The sequence below is a fragment of the Thalassophryne amazonica genome, chromosome 10 (genome assembly GCF_902500255.1).
Source record: "Thalassophryne amazonica chromosome 10, fThaAma1.1, whole genome shotgun sequence".
In the NCBI taxonomy this organism is placed as follows: domain Eukaryota; kingdom Metazoa; phylum Chordata; class Actinopteri; order Batrachoidiformes; family Batrachoididae; genus Thalassophryne; species Thalassophryne amazonica.
In genome coordinates, this window is record NC_047112.1 from 31,193,955 (window position 1) to 31,212,344 (window position 18,390).

The 18,390-nt window shown below is 43.5% G+C and overlaps 1 protein-coding gene across 5 annotated transcripts in view; it reads left to right on the top strand.

Moving 5' to 3' along the window:
- eps15 (epidermal growth factor receptor pathway substrate 15) overlaps window positions 1–18,390 on the top strand; it is a 119,052-nt gene that overhangs the window by 69,941 nt on the left and 30,721 nt on the right. For all 5 annotated transcript variants that reach the window (XM_034179702.1, XM_034179703.1, XM_034179706.1 and 2 more), the window contains exons 17-19: window positions 8,839–8,919; window positions 16,636–16,798; window positions 17,056–17,100. In XM_034179702.1, coding sequence (XP_034035593.1) covers window positions 8,839–8,919; window positions 16,636–16,798; window positions 17,056–17,100 — 289 coding nt within the window. The remainder of the gene's footprint in view (window positions 1–8,838; window positions 8,920–16,635; window positions 16,799–17,055; window positions 17,101–18,390) is intronic.

The following is an 18,390-nucleotide window of genomic DNA, read 5'->3' on the forward strand; positions in this document are numbered from 1 at the left end:
TTTTTGTTTTTTTTTTACAAATTTATTAAAAATACAAACTAAGAAGTCACGTGTACATAAGTATTCACAGCCTTTGCTCAATACTTTGTTGATGCAACTTTGACAGCAATTACAGCCTTAGGTCTTCTTGAACATGATTCCACAAGCTTTGCACACCTATCTCTGGGCAGTTTTGTCCATTCCTCTTTGCAGCAACTCTGAAGCTCCATCAGGTTGGATGGGGAGCGTTGGTGCACAGCCATTTTCAGATCTTTCAGAGATGTTCAATCAGATTTAGGTCTGGGCTTTGGCTGGGCCAGTCAAGGACATTCAGAGTTGTCCTGAAGCCACTCCTTTGATATCTTGGCTGTGTGCTTAGGGTCATTGTCCTGCTGAAAGATGAACCATGGTCCCAGTCTGAGGTCAAGAGCGCTCTGGAGCAGGTTTTCATCCAGGATGTCTCTGTACATTGCTGCATTCATCTTTCCCTCAATCCTGACTAGTCTCCCAGTTCCTGCCACTGAAAGAACATCCCCACAGCATGATGCTGCCACCACTATGCTTCACTGTAGGGATGGTGCCTGGTTTCCTCCAAACATGACACCTTGCATTCACGCTTAAGAGTTCAATCTCTTTAGCGTGAATGCATCAGACCAGAGAATTTTGTTTCTCGTGGGCATCTCCAGGTGAGCTGCAATGTGCCTTTTATTGAGGATTGGCTTCTGTCTGGCCACTCTACCATACAGGCCTGACTGGTGGATTGCTGCAGAGATGGTTGTCCTTCAGCAAGGTTCTCCTCTCTCTACATAGGAATGCTGGAGCTCTGACAGAGTGACCATTGTTTTCTTGGTCACCTCCCTGACTAAGATCCTTCTCCCCTGATCACTCAGTGTAGATGGGCAGCCAGCTCTCTGAAGAGTGCTCGTGGATCTGAACTTCTTCCATTTAGAGATGATGGAGGCCACTGTGCTCATTGAGACCTTAAAAGCAGCATGTTTCTGTACCCTTCCCCAAATTTGTGCCTTGAGACATTCCTGTCTTGGAGGACTACAAACAACTCCTTTGATTTCATGCTTGGTTTGTGCTCTGACATGCTCTGTCAACTATGGGACATTATATGTAGACAGGTGTGTGTCTTTCCAAATAATGTCCACTCAACTGAATTTACCCCAGGTGGACTCCAATTAAGCAGTAGAAACACCTGAAGGTTGATCAGTGGAAACAGGATAGACCTGTGCTCAGGTTTGAGCTTCATGGCAAAGGCTGTGAATATTTATGTACATGTGATTTCTTAGTTTTTTCGTTTTAATAGATTTGCAAATATCTAAAAAAAAACAAAACCTTTTTCACATTGTCATTATGTAGAATTGTGAGGGGGTAAAAAAGAATCCATTTTGGAATAAGGCTGTAACAACATAACATAAAATGTAGAAAAAGTGAAGCACTGTGAACTAACCCTAACTTTCTGAATGCACTGTATTTTGGGGGTTGTAACATGGCTGCTGGCCACATTCCTTATGTGAAAGGACAGAAGGGTTTCTTCTTTTACTCGAGTTTTTTTTTTAAACTAATAATGTACTTTTTATGTAACACCCCCCTCACAACTTGATGATTTTACCAGCGTATGCCGACTGTATTAAAAATGCTGGCATTTCATAATGCTGGTTTTTCATAAATTAAGAGCATGTTGCAGCACGTTGATATACGTTATAATATGCATAGTATCTCGAAACATTTTGGACATGCACAATATTTTTGACGTATGCCAGTGTATGACTCATACGTCCCACACATGCCGGACATAAGTTGTTGGTAGGTTATGCGATTGTTGACACACATTTGTTGTAATTTACTCATAAGTTGAAATACATCCATTAATGTTGTCCATTGATTGGCTGAGAGCAGTAGTCCTCATGCAAACAGACGAAACATTCACACATGGACTAAATATAAAGTCTTAATCTTAACTGTTACGTTGTTTCAGTCAGGTTCACCATCACAGCCTGACAAAAACGTATCCACCTAAAACATCCTGATGAACGACGCCTGAAAATATTTCAATTCCTTGTCGTGGCTGGAAACAATCAATCAATCAATCAATCAATTTTTTTATATAGCGCCAAATCACAACAAACAGTTGCCCCAAGGCGCTTTATATTGTAAGGCAAGGCCATACAATAATTATGTAAAACCCCAACGGTCAAAACGACCCCCTGTGAGCAAGCACTTGGCTACAGTGGGAAGGAAAAACTCCCTTTTAACAGGAAGAAACCTCCAGCAGAACCAGGCTCAGGGAGGGGCAGTCTTCTACTGGGACTGGTTGGAGCTGAGGGAGAGAACCAGGAAAAAGACATGCTGTGGAGGGGAGCAGAGATCTATGGTTTTTCTGCTCCAGGTGCGTTTTTCAGCCAGTGTTGCAGTCAGACAGGAGGAACCGATCAGACCGTGATACTGGCACTTTGAAATTGTCAAAGTGCATCAGTCATTCACAGCGGTGTTTACCGCAGCCGTCAATTGACTCATAAGCATTCTGCACATGATGTAAATAAATCCTATGATCCACAAAGACAAAAATAAAATAATGTTAAATTACTCTGTTTTGCGGCTGTGTGGAGCGGAGACACGGCGCGACAGTGCTCAGTGACGTGCTTGTCAATATTAAACAAACCCAAGCCAGACTTAACTGTTCTGACCTGCACGACATCGTGCAGTACTGGCGCAAACTACTCTGTGGAAACGGGACTGTTAGCATACGCTGATTAAATTGTCAAGATGTAACAGCTGCATAATTTATTAAATGTATGCCAGCATTAATGATTTGTTTCACAGTGTAATCTTCACGTGCCTTAACTAAAGCACTCTCTCTGCTGAATCACCTCTAAATTATTTACACATTATTCACTTTGTGTGTTTTTAGGAATCTGCTAGCTTAGCGCAGCTACTAGCTCTTAGCCGGTTTAGCATGGCGGCTTCTCCTGTCTCTCCCGCACTTTTCTGCTCTGGGTGTGAAATGTTTAGTTATTCCTCGGCCTCCTTTAGCAGTAACTGTACTTATAATAAGTGTAGCTTATTCGTAGCTTTGGAGGCCAGGCTGGGCGAATTGGAGACTCGGCTCCGCACCTTGGAAAATCCTACAGCTAGCCAGGCCCCTGTAGTCGGTGCAGACCAAGGTACCTTAGCCGCCGTTAGCTGTCCCCCAGCGGATCCTGAGCAGCCGGGAAAGCAGGCCGGCTGGGTGACTGTGAGGAGGAAGCGTAGTCCTAAACAGAAGCCCCCTGTACACCACCAACCCGTTCACATCTCTAACTGTTTTTCCCCACTCGGCGACACACCCGCCGAGGAACAAACTCTGGTTATTGGCGACTCTGTTTTGAGAAATGTGAAGTTAGCAACACCAGCAACCATAGTCAATTGTCTTCCGGGGGCCAGAGCAGGCGACATTGAAGGAAATTTGAAACTGCTGGCTAAGGCTATGCGTAAATTTGGTAAGATTGTAATTCACGTCGGCAGTAATGACACCCGGTTACTCCAATCAGAGGTCACTAAAATTAACATTGAATCGGTGTGTAACTTTGCAAAAACAATGTCGGACTCTGTAGTTTTCTCTGGGCCCCTCCCCAATCGGACCGGGAGTGACATGTTTAGCTTCATGTTCTCCTTGAATTGCTGGCTGTCTGAGTGGTGTCCAAAAAATGAGGTGGGCTTCATAGATAATTGGCAAAGCTTCTGGGGAAAACCTGGTCTTGTTAGGAGAGACGGCATCCATCCCACTTTGAATGGAGCAGCTCTCATTTCTAGAAATCTGGCCAATTTTATTAAACCCTCCAAATTGTGACTATCCAGGGTTGGGACCAGGAAGCAGAGTTGTAGTCTTACACACCTTTCTGCAGCTTCTCTCCCCCTGCCATCCCCCCAATACCCCATCCCCGTAGAGACGGTGCCTGCTCCCAGACCACCAACAACCAGTAAAAATCTATTTAAGCATAAAAATTCAAAAAGAAAAAAATAATATAGCACCTTCAACTGCACCACAGACTAAAACAGTTAAATGGGGTCTATTAAACATTAGGTTTCTCTCTTCTAAGTCCCTGTTAGTAAATGATATAATAATTGATCAACATATTGATTTATTCTGCCTTACAGAAACCTGGTTACAGCAGGATGAATATGTTAGTTTAAATGAGTCAACACCCCCGAGTCACACTAACTGTCAGAATGCTCGTAGCACAGGCCGAGGGGGAGGATTAGCAGCAATCTTCCACTCCAGCTTATTAATTGATCAAAAACCCAGACAGAGCTTTCATTTGAAAGTTTGACTCTTAGTCTTGTCCATTTAAATTGGAAGTCCCAAAAACCAGTTTTATTTATTATCTATCGTCCACCTGGTCGTTACTGTGAGTTTCTCTGTGAATTTTCAGACCTTTTGTCTGACTTAGTGCTTAGCTCAGATAAGATAATTATAGTGGGCGATTATAACATCCACATAGATGCTTAGAATGACAGCCTCAACACTGCATTTAATCTATTATTAGACTCAATTGGCTTTGCTCAAAATGTAAATGAGTCCACCCACCACTTTAATCATACTTTAGATCTTGCTTTGACTTATGGTATGGAAATTGAAGACTTAACATTATTCCCTGAAAACCCCCTTCTGTCTGATCATTTCTTAATAACATTTACATTTACTTTAATGGACTACCCAGCAGTGGGGAATAAGTTTCATTACAGTAGAAGTCTTTCGGAAAGCGTGTAACTAGGTTTAAGGATATGATTCCTTCTTTGTTATGTTCTCCAGTGCCATATACCAACACAGTGCAGAGTAGTTACCTAAACTCTGTGAGTGAGATAGATTATCTCGTCAATAGTTTTACATCCTCATTGAGCACAACTTTGGATGCTGTACCTCCTCTGAAAAAGAGAGCCTTAAATCAGAAGTGCCTGACTCCGTGGTATAACTCACAAACTCGCAGCTTAAAGCAGATAACCCGTAAGTTGGAGAGGAAATGGCGTCTCACTAATGTAGAATATCTTAGCCTGGAAAAAGTCTGTTGCTCTATAAAAAAGTCCTCTGTAAAGCTAGGACATCTTACTACTCATCAGTAATTGAAGAAAATAAGAACAACCCCAGGTTTCTTTTCAGCACTGTAGCCAGGCTGACAAAGAGTCAGAGCTCTATTGAGCCGAGTATTCCTTTAACTTTAACTAGTAATGACTTCATGACTTTCTTTGCTAATAAAATTTTAACTATTAGAGAAAAAATTACTCATAACCATCCCAAAGACATATCGTTATCTTTGGCTGCTTTCAGTGATGCCGGTATTTGGTTAGACTCTTTCTCTCCGATTGTTCTGTCTGAGTTATTTTCATTAGTTACTTCCTCCAAACCATCAACATGTCTATTAGACCCCATTCCTACCAGGCTGCTCAAGGAAGCCCTACCATTAATTAATGCTTCGATCTTAAATATGATCAATCTATCTTTATTAGTTGGCTATGTACCACAGGCTTTTAAGGTGGCAATAATTAAACCATTACTTAAAAAGCCGTCACTTGACCCAGCTATCTTAGCTAATTATAGGCCAATCTCCAACCATCTTTTTCTCTCAAAAATTCTTGAAAGGGTAGTTGTAAAACAGCTAACTGATCATCTCCAGAGGAATGGTCTATTTGAAGAGTTTCAGTCAGGTTTTAGAATTCATCATAGTACAGAAACAGCATTAGTGAAGGTTACAAATGATCTTCTTATGGCCTCAGACAGTGGACTCATCTCTGTGCTTGTCCTGTTAGACCTCAGTGCTGCTTTTGATACTGTTGACCATAAAATTTTATTACAGAAATTAGAGCATGCCATAGGTATTAAAGGCACTGCGCTGCGGTGGTCAATCATATATTGAGTCTTCTTCACAGACTAAGGTTAATTATGGAGTTCCACAAGGTTCTGTGCTAGGACCAATTTTATTCACTTTATACATGCTTCCCTTAGGCAGGATTATTAGAAAGCATTGCTTAAATTTTCATTGTTACGCAGATGATACCCAGCTTTATCTATCCATGAAGCCAGAGGGGACACACTAATTAGTTAAACTGCAGGAATGTCTTACAGACATAAAGACATGGATGACCTCTAATTTCCTGCTTTTAAATTCAGATAAAACTGAAGTTCTTGTACTTGGCCCCACAAATCTTAGAAACATGGTGTCTAACCAGATTCTTACTCTGGATGGCATTACCCTGACCGCTAGTAATACTGTGAGAAATATTGGAGTCATTTTGATCAGGATATGTCCTTCAATGCGCATCTTAAGCAAATATGTAGGACTGCTTTTTTACATTCGCGCAATATCTCTAAAATTAGAAAGGTCTTGTCTCAGAGTGATGCTGAAAAACTAATTCATGCATTTATTTCCTCTAGGCTGGACTATTGTAATTCATTATTATCAGGTTGTCCTAAAAGTTCCCTGAAAAGCCTTCAGTTAATTCAAAATGCTGCAGCTGGAGTACTGATGGGGACTAGAAGGAGAGATCATATTTCACCCATATTGGCCTCTCTTCATTGGCTTCCTGTTAATTCTAGAATAGAATTTAAAATTCTTCTTCTTACTTATAAGGTTTTGAATAATCAGGTCCCATCTTATCTTAAGGACCTCTTAGTACCATATCACCCCAATAGAGCGCTTCGCTCTCAGACTGCAAGTTTACTTGTAGTTCCTTGGGTTTGTAAGAGTAGAATGGGAGGCAGAGCCTTCAGCTTTCAGGCTCCTCTCCTGTGGAACCAGCTCCCAATTCGGATCAGGGAGACAGACACCCTCTCTACTTTTAAGCTTAGGCTTAAAACTTTCCTTTTTGCTAAAGCTTATAGTTAGGGCTGGATCAGGTGACCCCGAACCATCCCTTAGTTATGCTGCTATAGACTTAGACTGCTGGAGGGGTTCCCATGAGTGTTTCTCTTTTTGCTCTGTATGCACCACTCTGCATTCAATCATTAGTGATTGATCTCTGCTGTCTTCCACAGCATGTCTTTTTCCTGATTCTCTCCCCTCAGCCCCAACCAGTCCCAGCAGAAGACTGCCCCTCTCTGAGCCTGGTTCTGCTGGAGGTTTCTTCCTGTTAAAATGGAGTTTTTCCTTCCCACTGTTGCCAAGTGCTTGCTCATTGGGGGTCGTTTTGACTGTTGGGGTTTTTCTGTAATTATTGTATGGCTTTTGCCTTGCGATATAAAGCGCCTTGGGCCAACTGTTGTGGTGATTTGGCGCTATATAAATAAAATTGATTTGATTTTGATTTTTAATACAGTCAGCATATGCTGGCTAAATCGCTGTGGTGCGACAGGGCCCTATGTACATTATCTGTACGGCTGTGTTGCAGCCTTAGGCTTAGTATAAACTGAGGAGATGACCCACAGAGCAGCTGCAACATCCGCACTGCTTACATGATGAAAACTGAGGAAAAAAAAACAGCTGTTTTTTGACTGTGCAACACACCAAAGCATTTATTCTTAATCTAATCTTAGTTTTTAACTTCAGAATCTAAACAAACAAATGAAACAGCCACATGATGGGGTGCTTGTTTGCACTGCGGAAGAAAATCACTTTTATCTTCATCCTCTGTAAGCACGTTAAAGGTTCAGCTGACCCCCCCCCCCCCCCCCCCCCCCCCCCCCAGGTTTCAGAATTTAAAATCAGTGAATGAGGGCCACACAGGTACAGATATGGCTGAGCTGTTAAAGACTGTATTGGAAATAAATGCATAATGGATCATTACAAATATATTTTTTTTAAGTACCAAGTAGTCACACTGAGAAACAAGAGTAATCAGAGATATCAGAGATCCAGATCACCTCCAAAATTTAGTGGAGTCTTTCATGCCATTATATCTATCTCTGGTGCAAATTTGGTGAGAATCTATGAAGTAGTTTTGACGTAATCCTTCAAAGGGTATATAAAGTGAAATCTTAATCCATGCCCTAACATCTATCTGTGGTGCAAATTTTGTGAGAATCCGTGAAGTAGTTTTGACATAATCCTTAAACTTCTACAAAGTGAAACTTGATCCAGAATCCAGATCACCTCCAAAAATTAATGGAGTCTTCCATGGCATAATATGTATCTGTGGTGCAAATTTATTGAGAATCTGTGAAGTAGTTTTGACATAATCCTTCAAAGCTTATATAAAGTGAAATCTTGATCCAGAATCTGGATCTGAATCCAGATCAGTTCCAAAATTCAATGCAGTCTTCGATACCCTAATATCTAACTGTGGTGCAAATTTGGCGAGAATCCATGAAGTAGTTTTGACATAATCCTTCAAAGCGTATATAAAATGAAATCTTGATCTGGGTCCGGATCACCTCCAAAATTTAATGGAGTCTTCCATGGCCTAATATCTATCTGTGGTGAAAATTTCGTCAAAATCTGTGCAGTAGTTTTGACATGATCCTCCTGACAGACAGACAAATTAATAAATACAGATTTTTTTACGTTCTTGGCGGACATAAAAAGTGCATCCTGTATAGAGAGAGAGAAAAAAAAAAGATTAATCAATCATTGTTTTATAATCGACTGGCAGCCCTGTGACTCATAATTAAATTGTGAGTTGTGTAATGATCCCCACCCCGAGCTCATCCTGTTGTTCCCAGAAACATGCTGCACTTTGCAGGCTAACTGTAACTTGGCTCAATACATCCATCCGGTGTATATTGTGTCACGATGAAGCTGGAATTTCAGAGAGGCAGGCATGAGACAGACATGCTTTGTTTTGTTTTTTTACTGACCAGATTTGATGAAGAGCTCCTTCTGGCATATTGGAAAAATATCTGTGAGAAACATCGGTCATTGTTATAATCTCTTATGTCCCTAGGAATACAGTAGCCCAACGGCCAATATCTCCCTAGAAGTTACAGATGATACTGAAGAATCACCGAAATCCAGCCCACCAAAGGTAAGCGACCAGCATTAAAGGAATGGAAAAGTTAACATAATTTATGATTGGGTTGGTAGATTATGATATTGAGAGACCATATGAAAAGTTGTAGGCATGTGTGATCAAGTTATGAGCGTTTTTGTATGGCTGGTCTAAAGCCACCAGCAGGCAGCCATGCCATCTGCTATAACAGCAATGTGTGACGTCACATTGGTACAGACAATCAAAACTCCGCCAGTGTCGCTCTTCAGCATAGAAGGGTGTTAACCCCCAAAACGTGAATAGGGTTGCAAATCGTGAATTGTCCGCAGAGGTTAGAAACTAGTGTTTGTTTTTCTACGTTTCTTTTAAGATTATTGAGCTGTTACCGTTGTCGCAGGTCGAACGGTCCCCCAAAAAATCAGTCCCCCTGATGACACAGTTTACGGATTAACACCTCGTTTCTACTTCAAACTGCACTCCAGTCATGATCTATCTCAGCGACAGACATCTGAAGCTTTAGTACAACAATCATTTCCACATAAATTCAGCATTATTTCATCATAAAAGGCGGCGGAAGCAATCAGAGCGCCATGGCTAAACGACCTGCTAGCTGATGTGTTCACTGTGCGTTGGACATTTCAAAGTGTCACGGAATTTCATCTCGTTTCTGCTTAAAACTGACTTTAGAATGATTTAAGTAGTTTTACTTTTATCATCTTATGGCTAATAATCCCATTAATCCATTTGATTCCTTTGGGTGAAGAGACTCCATCTCAGACGTCGATGAAATCGTCGATGGATGAATTCTGCTTAAATGCGGACTTTTGGAGGCAGATATTTCGGTTGTAAGCGCTCCTTATTTTCATTGATACGCATTAATCATTATAGCCCAGTCTATCTTCCCAGCTGTATTTTATCAGTGAATTTTCTCTGCCTTTAAGGTTGAATTCCTGGCATAAGAAACTAACAACTTTCGTCCCTGGGTTTCTAAATACCTGCGCTGTTGTCAATTTTTGGGTATTTTTGCAAATTATAGTATTTTCTCTGTTAGGTGTTCCTGCCAAAACAAATACATTTTATTTATGTATTTATTTTTCACATATAATTAACTGAAAAACCAAGATGCACTATAAATGAGGGGTGTCATGCATCACAAAACCCACGGTTTGGATTGGATACTGATTGTCTAATTTTTGTGGATCAGTAAAAAAAAAAAAAAAAGTCTACTTTGCCTTCCATTTTCATATATGAGAATAAGAAATCTTGAACGTCGTGGGGGTCTGGGGACTTGTTTTGGTCTCAATAAATATTTACATATATAAAAACGAAGGTTACATATGTAACCACAGGTCTATGAATCCCGGATGATCGCCAGAGGGTGGTGCTGAAAGCACTGAATGATCACTTCGTGCATGCGCAGTTTGAGTAATAATACCAAAATAGTCACACCTGTGACACCACGGATGACCAATCACAGTGTATATAAGCATATGTCATCCGAGGCTCTGTTCCTACAGAATCTTCTCACGCAACGCGGAGATTCCGAGTGACAGAGAATCTCTGGTGGTTATCCGGGATTCATAGAACCGTGGTTACATACGTAACCTTCGTTCCATTTCATCCCTCCTGACAGCCAGAGGGCGGTGCTGAAAGCACTGCATGATTAATACCAACAATGTCACGAGGAATCCTGAGCACCGACCTCACAGAGGAGACCCAGAGGACCCCGACAGGAGCACACGACTCAAAGGATGAGGGTCGGCCACATTTACATTGTACAAACGAGTGAACGTACTCGGGGAAGCCCATGATGCCGTAGCGCAGATGGCATCCAGCAGAGCCCCTCTCATAGCTGCCCAGGAAGCAGAGACATTCCTGGTAGAGTGAGCCTTCACGCCGGCCGGCCGGAAACAGCCCCCTGCATTATAGCCATGGCAGATGATATCAACGATCCAATGAGAGAGACATTGTTTAGATAAAGGAAAGCCCAACTTAAGACCACCATGACACAAAAACAGCTGGTTAGAGCATCTCACACTCTCAGTAGCTGCAGTATACGCCTCCAGTGCTCTCACTGGACACAAGAACTCAGACAACTGGGGTCGAAACCGTGCCAATCTCAATGGCTTGTTACTATAAGCACGGGACAACATCTTAGGCCAGTGGTCTCCAAACTATTCCAGAAAGGGCCGAGAGGGTCCAGGTTTTCTTTGCAGCCACTGACTTCAGCAGGTGTTTTCACTGATGAACTCATCACACCTGTTCAAAGGGATGTTAATCAGTGAAATCACCTGCTGAAGTCAGTGGCTGCAAAGAAAACCTGCACCCTCTCGGCCCTTTCTGGAATAGTTTGGAGACCACTGCCTTAGGCAAAAATGCCGTGTTCGGCCACAGGGTAACATCAGCCCGATCGGTACCCCATCTGAAACATGAGGGGCTGACAGATAGAGCATGTAACTCACCCACTCTTTTAGCGGAGATGATGGCCAACAAAAATGCAGTCTTACCCGAGAGCCACTTGCGGTCTGCCTCTGGCAAAGGCTCTAACGGAGGAAGACAAAGTGCTTCGAGAACCAGGGTCAGATCCCAGGCTGGTGCACGTGGGGCAGCCGGTGGATGCAACCAACGAGCACCACGTAGAAAAAGAGAAACTAGATGATGGCTTCCAACTGAACAACCATCCACTCTAGTATGGTAACATGAAATAGCTGCTACATATACCTTCAGTGTCGAGGGAGAGCAGCCATCATCAAGGGCAGATTAGAGAAAATCCAGAATAGTAGAAATGGAACAGGTGACTGGAACCTCACTGCGGGCAGAACACCACTGACAAAATAGTCGCCACCTGTTGTCATATTGTTGCCGGGTAGAAGGTGCCCTGGCAGACAAAATGGTACGCCTTACAGGATCAGTGAGCCCCGTTAGTCTTGACCCCTGGCATCCAGCGGCCACACCCACAGGTTCAGGCGTTGAGGATCGGGGTGCCATATTTGTCCCCCCAATTGAGAGAGAAGATCCCTCCTGGGTGGAAGACACCATGGGTCGCCTCGACAAAAACTCTGTAGCAATGGAAACCATGGACGCGCGGGCCAGGACGGAGCCACCAGCAACAGTCTGTGGCCCTCCCTGAGAATCCTCTGTAGAGTGGGCCAAATCAGTGGAAGAGGAGGAAAAGCATACAGGAGCACCTTGGGCCACGGATGAGCAAACGCATCCTGACCCAACGCACCCAACACCCCTGTAAGGGAAAACCAGAGAGGGCAATGAGTCGAAACTTCCGTCGCAAACAGATCCACCTCTGCACGACCATAGAGGTCCCAGATCATGCTCACCACATCGGCGTGAAGACACCACTTCCCTGGAGCAGGCGCCTGACAAGAGAGTACGTCCGCAGCTCGGTTCTGCTCTCCCAGTAGATACTCTGCCCACAGAGTGGACAGATGAGGAAAGGCCCATTCCAGAAGATCTCTGGAGACTTTTGCAAAATGAGATGATCGGACAACACAACTGAGGTGTTGTCCGACCATACCAGAATGTGTCTCCCCTCTAGGTGGGGACGAAAGTGCCTCAGAGCTAGATGCACTGCCCGTAGCTCCAGCACATTGATATGTTTCAAGCGATCCCTTCGGCTCCAGAGCCCTTGAACCACTCTGTGCTGTCAGACCGCGCCCCATCCCGTGAAACTGGCATCCATGGTGACCACCTCTCTGCGGTACACCACTAGCCCCATCGGGACACACCTGGACAAATAAGTCCTGTTCCTTCAGGGAGCCAGGGCCCAGAGGCACAACCATGTCACCGTGAGCTTGCGATGTCTGTGCAGTCGGGGGTCCAGACGAAAGCTGTTGAGCCACCTCTGCACAGGGCGTAACGAAAGCAAACCCAATGGCACTACGCGAGTAACTGATGTCATTTTGCCGAGAAGTTGCAGGAAGGCTATGTATGGAAACCGCCTGCCTAGTTTGAAATGACTGACCAACTGGAGGATATCGTCTATCCTGCGGACGGATGGACGAACCTCCATGGAAGTTGAATCCAAGGCCACCCCGAGAAAAACAGTGGTCTGAGAAGGAGTAAGGCAACTCTTCTCCAGGTTGACCTTGAGACCCAACTGGGATGCGTGATCAAGCAGCCAATGCGTATCCCGAGATGCACACGCTCGAGATGGGGTGCACAGAAGACAATCGTCAAGATACGGCAGAATCTGCATTCCGCATGCTTGCAGCGGGCCGAGAGCTGCCTTTACACATCGAGTAAACGCCCTTGGAGAAAGGGAGAGGCCAAACGGGAGTACCTGAAACTGCCAATGACGACCTTGATAGGCAAACCTCAGAAAGCGGCGGTGGTCTGCCGCAATAGGCACATGAAAATAGGCATGGGCTGCTACCATCCGAAGCTCGGGTCTGCCTGGTTGGGTGGCGGACTGGCTCACGAAAATCACCACTCGGCCTCCGCTGAGAGCCCCGCTGACAACCCTCAGATCGGTATCGAGGCGGGGGTGGCTGCACCTCATGGCCAACAGACAAATGCCTCGAACGCTACGGGGGCACAGTTCTGTTGAGGCCAGAGAGATGCTGCCTAGTCTGCTGTGCCTGGATGGTCCGCTCCAGTGCCTTCAGGGCAGCCGGGCCAGACAGCTCACCTGGCTCCACGGGAACACCACAGATGGTCCTCCGACATGCCTCAGTCAGGGTAGACTGCGCCAGCCAAACCTGCCGACAAGCCTGAACAAGGAAAGGCATAACTCGGCCAAGCTCCCTTGACGTTAGGGCTAACGCCTGCAACGCAATGTCCTACCACACTTGCCACAGCACCAGTATCCTGCAGAGATAATGGCAAAAACTAAACAACAAAAGGACTGAAGGCTAACCCAGGTAGCTCGAAACAATATATGTATGTCTGTATACACGCGCAATACCAGGAGAGGGGGCAAACACGCTGTCATCACCGGTAATGGCGAATAAAAGAGACACTTACAGAGTAACAAGAACCGTCACAGCCCCAGGAGGGCAAAAAATGCTGCTCCTGCCAAAAGGAAAGGCGAAAGGGTGTCCAACAACGGCAAAACCACAATAAATATCCAGCACAAAACGACGAAAGCCAACAGTAGTGAACCGCGTGAGAGAAGAAAAAAATGAACAGAGCCTCGGATGAGGTATGCTTATATACACTGTGATTGGTCATCTGTGGTGTCACAGGTGTGACTATTTTGGTATTATTACTCGAACTGCGCATGTGCGAAGGGTTAGGGTTAGGATTATGGTTATCATTCAGTGCTTTCAGCACCGCCCTCTGGCGGTCAGGAGGGATGAAATGGAACTACTTTTTACATACGTGGAATCTGTTGATGATGCAAGATTGAATTCACCTTAAAACACAGATACTGATTTTTAAAAGTTATTTATTTATTACCACTAGAACATGGCAAAAGGTTTTCTGATCATAGCTGTCGGGTTTCAGCCAGCTCGACTGAGCACGCTTGACTCAAACAAAATAAGTCCAAACCAGTCTTGGGTTTTAAAGTCAACATGGTTCAAACTGCATTACTTTATTCTTAAATATTACAAATAGTAAGATGATGATGATGATGATAAAAAATGTTTCAAATTAGCTGAATCTCATTATTATTATTATTATTATTTGCAAAAAAAAACAAAAAACACACACACAAAAAACCCACGTCTTCAAAGGGGTTTGGGGGGCCTTTCCCATCCTCCACCCCTGTGGGTCTGCCCCGGCACCTAAAGCCTGCAGTCTGTGTGTGGGCTGCAGAACAAACAAGAAGAAAAAGAGGGTTTGCTGGCTGTTCTAATCGTTATCTGCTCCGCTAGTCCACAGCATAAAACAGGGAGACAGACACGGACTATTGATGTTCTGAAAGACACTTTTGGCATTTTTAAAGCAAAGCAGTATGTTTGTACCTTTGTCAAAAACACAGCGCTGTGTGCTGGTCCCTGCAGCAAACACTGGCCGCTCCACTTCACCTTGTGCATGAATCAAGAGAAAGCGCACACTTTTTAGTGAATCAAAGTTTAACTGGTGAATCAAAAAACACCTTTATCTGGCTGGTTCTTATCGGTTTTGATTAGAGCTTGAATCTGTTCATCAGCAGGCATGCACACAGCAGATTTATAAGTGAAGCTTTGGAGGAAATCAATGTGGAAAAGCTGCATTCCGCAGCCCGAGGAACATCACTGAAGCAGAGAACGAGGTGTGCAGATCTGAACGACGTGGATGCGCAATTGCAGCCCCTCCACTCATTGTGATTGCAGTTATCACTTTAAAAACATGTAATCATGACATAAAATTACACGGATGTAATTTTGGCATTGCCAGACGCCTCTTTCCAGGGACTTCATCACAAGGCAACTCTTGATCTCAAAGGCTGGAGACACAGAGACATGAATGTCACTGCAGAGATGATTGAATGTCTACAAGTTCAACACTTTTACCATATACAGATGCATTCTGATGGCCAGATCCAGGAAGTCACTGAAAGTGTAGATCTAAAGCCCCTTTCACACCGGGGCTGCTGCCAGTTGCTTCCTGTTGCATCATGACGACGCAGGAATATCTGCGTCAGGTGCACGCAGCAGGGGGCAGAGAGGAGGTGGACTCAGCCTGCAGGTTCTTTGCACAGAGGAATCAGAGTGCACAGTTTGGCTGCAGCCACTCTGACTTCTCTTCTAGTTTATATTTGTTCTTGTGCTGAGCTGCAGGTCTGCGCTCTTAGTTCTCTTATAGTTTATCTTTCCTCCTTTGACTGAAAGATGCGCGTGGAGAACAAACTGTCCGTGAGCAAATGTGGAAATGTCCGGAGTTCTACTTGATGTTGACATGTCCTGTCTCTGGCAATCAGTCTGTGAGCAGGACTTATGTCCTTTTTTGTCCTTTTCTTAACACAGTGATGAGAGAGTTTGAGGGGAGAACAAGGTACTAACTGCCTGTAGCCAGACAGTTTTTTTTTTCCTCTTTCTTTTAATTGTTCACATGTGCGCGTGTGAACGAACCGTCCGTGAGTAAATGTGGAGATGTCTGGAATTGCACTTTATGTGGACTTTGCCCCCACTCTGTACGTTAGAACTGTAAGTAAGTCATTTCAGCTTCTCCCTTTTCATACAGGGGGATATAGTGATCAGCATGTCCGTCCGTCCATCTGTTTTCGCTTCTTGGTGCGATATCTCAAGAACCAGTTGATCAGTTTCATTCATATTTTGCATAAGGGTGTACTTGGGTGATCCACCGACACCACTCAATTACTGATTTGTGGGGAGTGGGGGCATATGTCATCTCCAGATGACTCTTGTTAACTTCGGGTCACCCACATCCAGTATAGATCTGCATGTTGATTTGGCAGAAGTTATTTTCTCTCTCTCTCTCTTTTTTTACGCTGGATACCGTTCCTGACACAACACCACATTACATGGAGAATGAGCAGGGGTGGTCTCAAACCAGCAACCTTCTGCTCTGGGAACGAGTGCTCCACGAGTTCGGCACAGCACGACTTTGATGCAGGACACAATAAGCTTTCAGCCTCACAATAAGCAATAAAGTCAGTACTGAGTAATCCAGTCATTAATGGACAGATGTAGATACAAACACCCTTCCCCATACATACATATACAAACACAAAAATGTAATAAAGATTCAATCGTGTCTGTTCCAATGGGCGATCCAAGATGTGGGTGGTATGCTAGTTTCATTTACGACAATATTCAGTGTATTAAGAGGAGCTCTTTTGCTGTCCTGCAGGCTGAATCACCAGAGCTCAAGAGAAAACCTGAGGCTGCAGATTCCCAAGAAATTGCTCCCTCATTATTACCTCCTCAGGTCAACACTCGCTCCACAGCACCACAAGCCAATGTGCCCATCCTACCTGAGATAGACTTCTTCCATTCAGACCCCTTTACTGACCGTGAGTTGCCTCAGACATCAGAGTTTTCATTAACAGGGTACAGATGTCTTCTTTCGTTTACGGTACTTAGACCTTGAAAATGAATTTGTGAAAGTGATTGGTTTTACATATATTGACTGTATTTCAGAGATATTAAGTTGTGTAACCAACAGTTAAATAAGCCCTTTGTCCATTATAACATTTCTAATTCAAGCCGTTTCAATCCTTGACAGTGTAATGATAGCATAGTAACATTTTTGATTCTGTTTATCTTCTAGATGATCCATTTAAAGGTGATCCTTTTGGGAAAACGGATGCTGTAGGTGAGGCCTCTGGGGAAAAAAAAATTGGACAGTCCATCCGGAAAGTATTCATAGTGCTTCACTTTTTCCACATTTTGTTACGTTACAGCCTTATTCCAAAATGGAGTAAATTCATTTTTTTCTCCAAAAAAATTCTACTCACAACACTTATGTACTTATGTACATAGGTATTTACACATTTTGCTCAATACTTTGTTCATGCACCTTTAGCAGCAATTACAGCCTCAAATCTTCTTGTATATGATACCACAAGCTTGGCACACCTATCTTTGGGCAATTTTGCCCATTCCTCTTTGCAGCACATCTCAAGCTCCATCAGGTTGGACGAGGAGCGTCGGTGCACAGCCATTTTTAGATCTTTCCAGAGATGTTCCATCAGATTCAGGTCTGAGCTCTGGCTGGGACACTTAAGGACATTCACAGAGTTGTCCTGAAGCCACTCCTTTGATATCTTGCTTGTGTGCTGAAGGTCATTGGGCTTCATTCACAAACTGTTCTTAAGAACAAATCTGTTCCCAAGTCCTGCTTACAGAGTTTTTACGAATATTATGACGTTCATGAATATTTTCCTATTGAGGATTTGTTCTTGGGTAAGGACAAATCCTACGAACACTTAAGAGTTTCAATGCTGAATTTTTGTCACATTGATTGCGTTGTCTCCTTATATGAATGTGATTTAAAATACGATATTCCAGTGATATTTCTGTTCATTATTATACGTTATGTTTTGGTAATTTACATAGTATTTTTTATATTAAAATAAATTAAATGTACACTGTAAAAATGATGGCGCCATTAAGTTAAGTGAATTTATTTCTTGTCATTTATTCCACTTGTAATGGCAAGTTTAGGATGTTGGATGCAAGTTTGTTTTTAAAATCTGAACTTAAAGCTATCCATTGTCTTCACTAATTGTGAGTTGAAACGAAGCTTATCTTTAAGGAGAGTTAACTGATATTCAGTTGAATTAACTCACATTTTCAAAGCAGCTGGTGAACTTCAGTTTTTACAGTGTACCAACAGTTTAACATTAACCAAGAGGAGTAGCAGCCGCACAGGGAGGGGATGAAAGCGTTGTCTCGGGGCCCAGGTCTGTATCCAGCCATCAGTCAATGGTACTCCTAAGAAGTAGGGTGGGGTAAAATTCAGTAGAAAATTATTTAGATTTTCCCATAGTCTACCTGAAAGTGTTGTCTCCCCGATGATGGTCCCAATGTGCTGGTCCAGCTCGGACAGCTTTTGGGTGTCTGCTGTTCCCCCGTGAGTCCCCTGTATCTCCCATTGGGATTT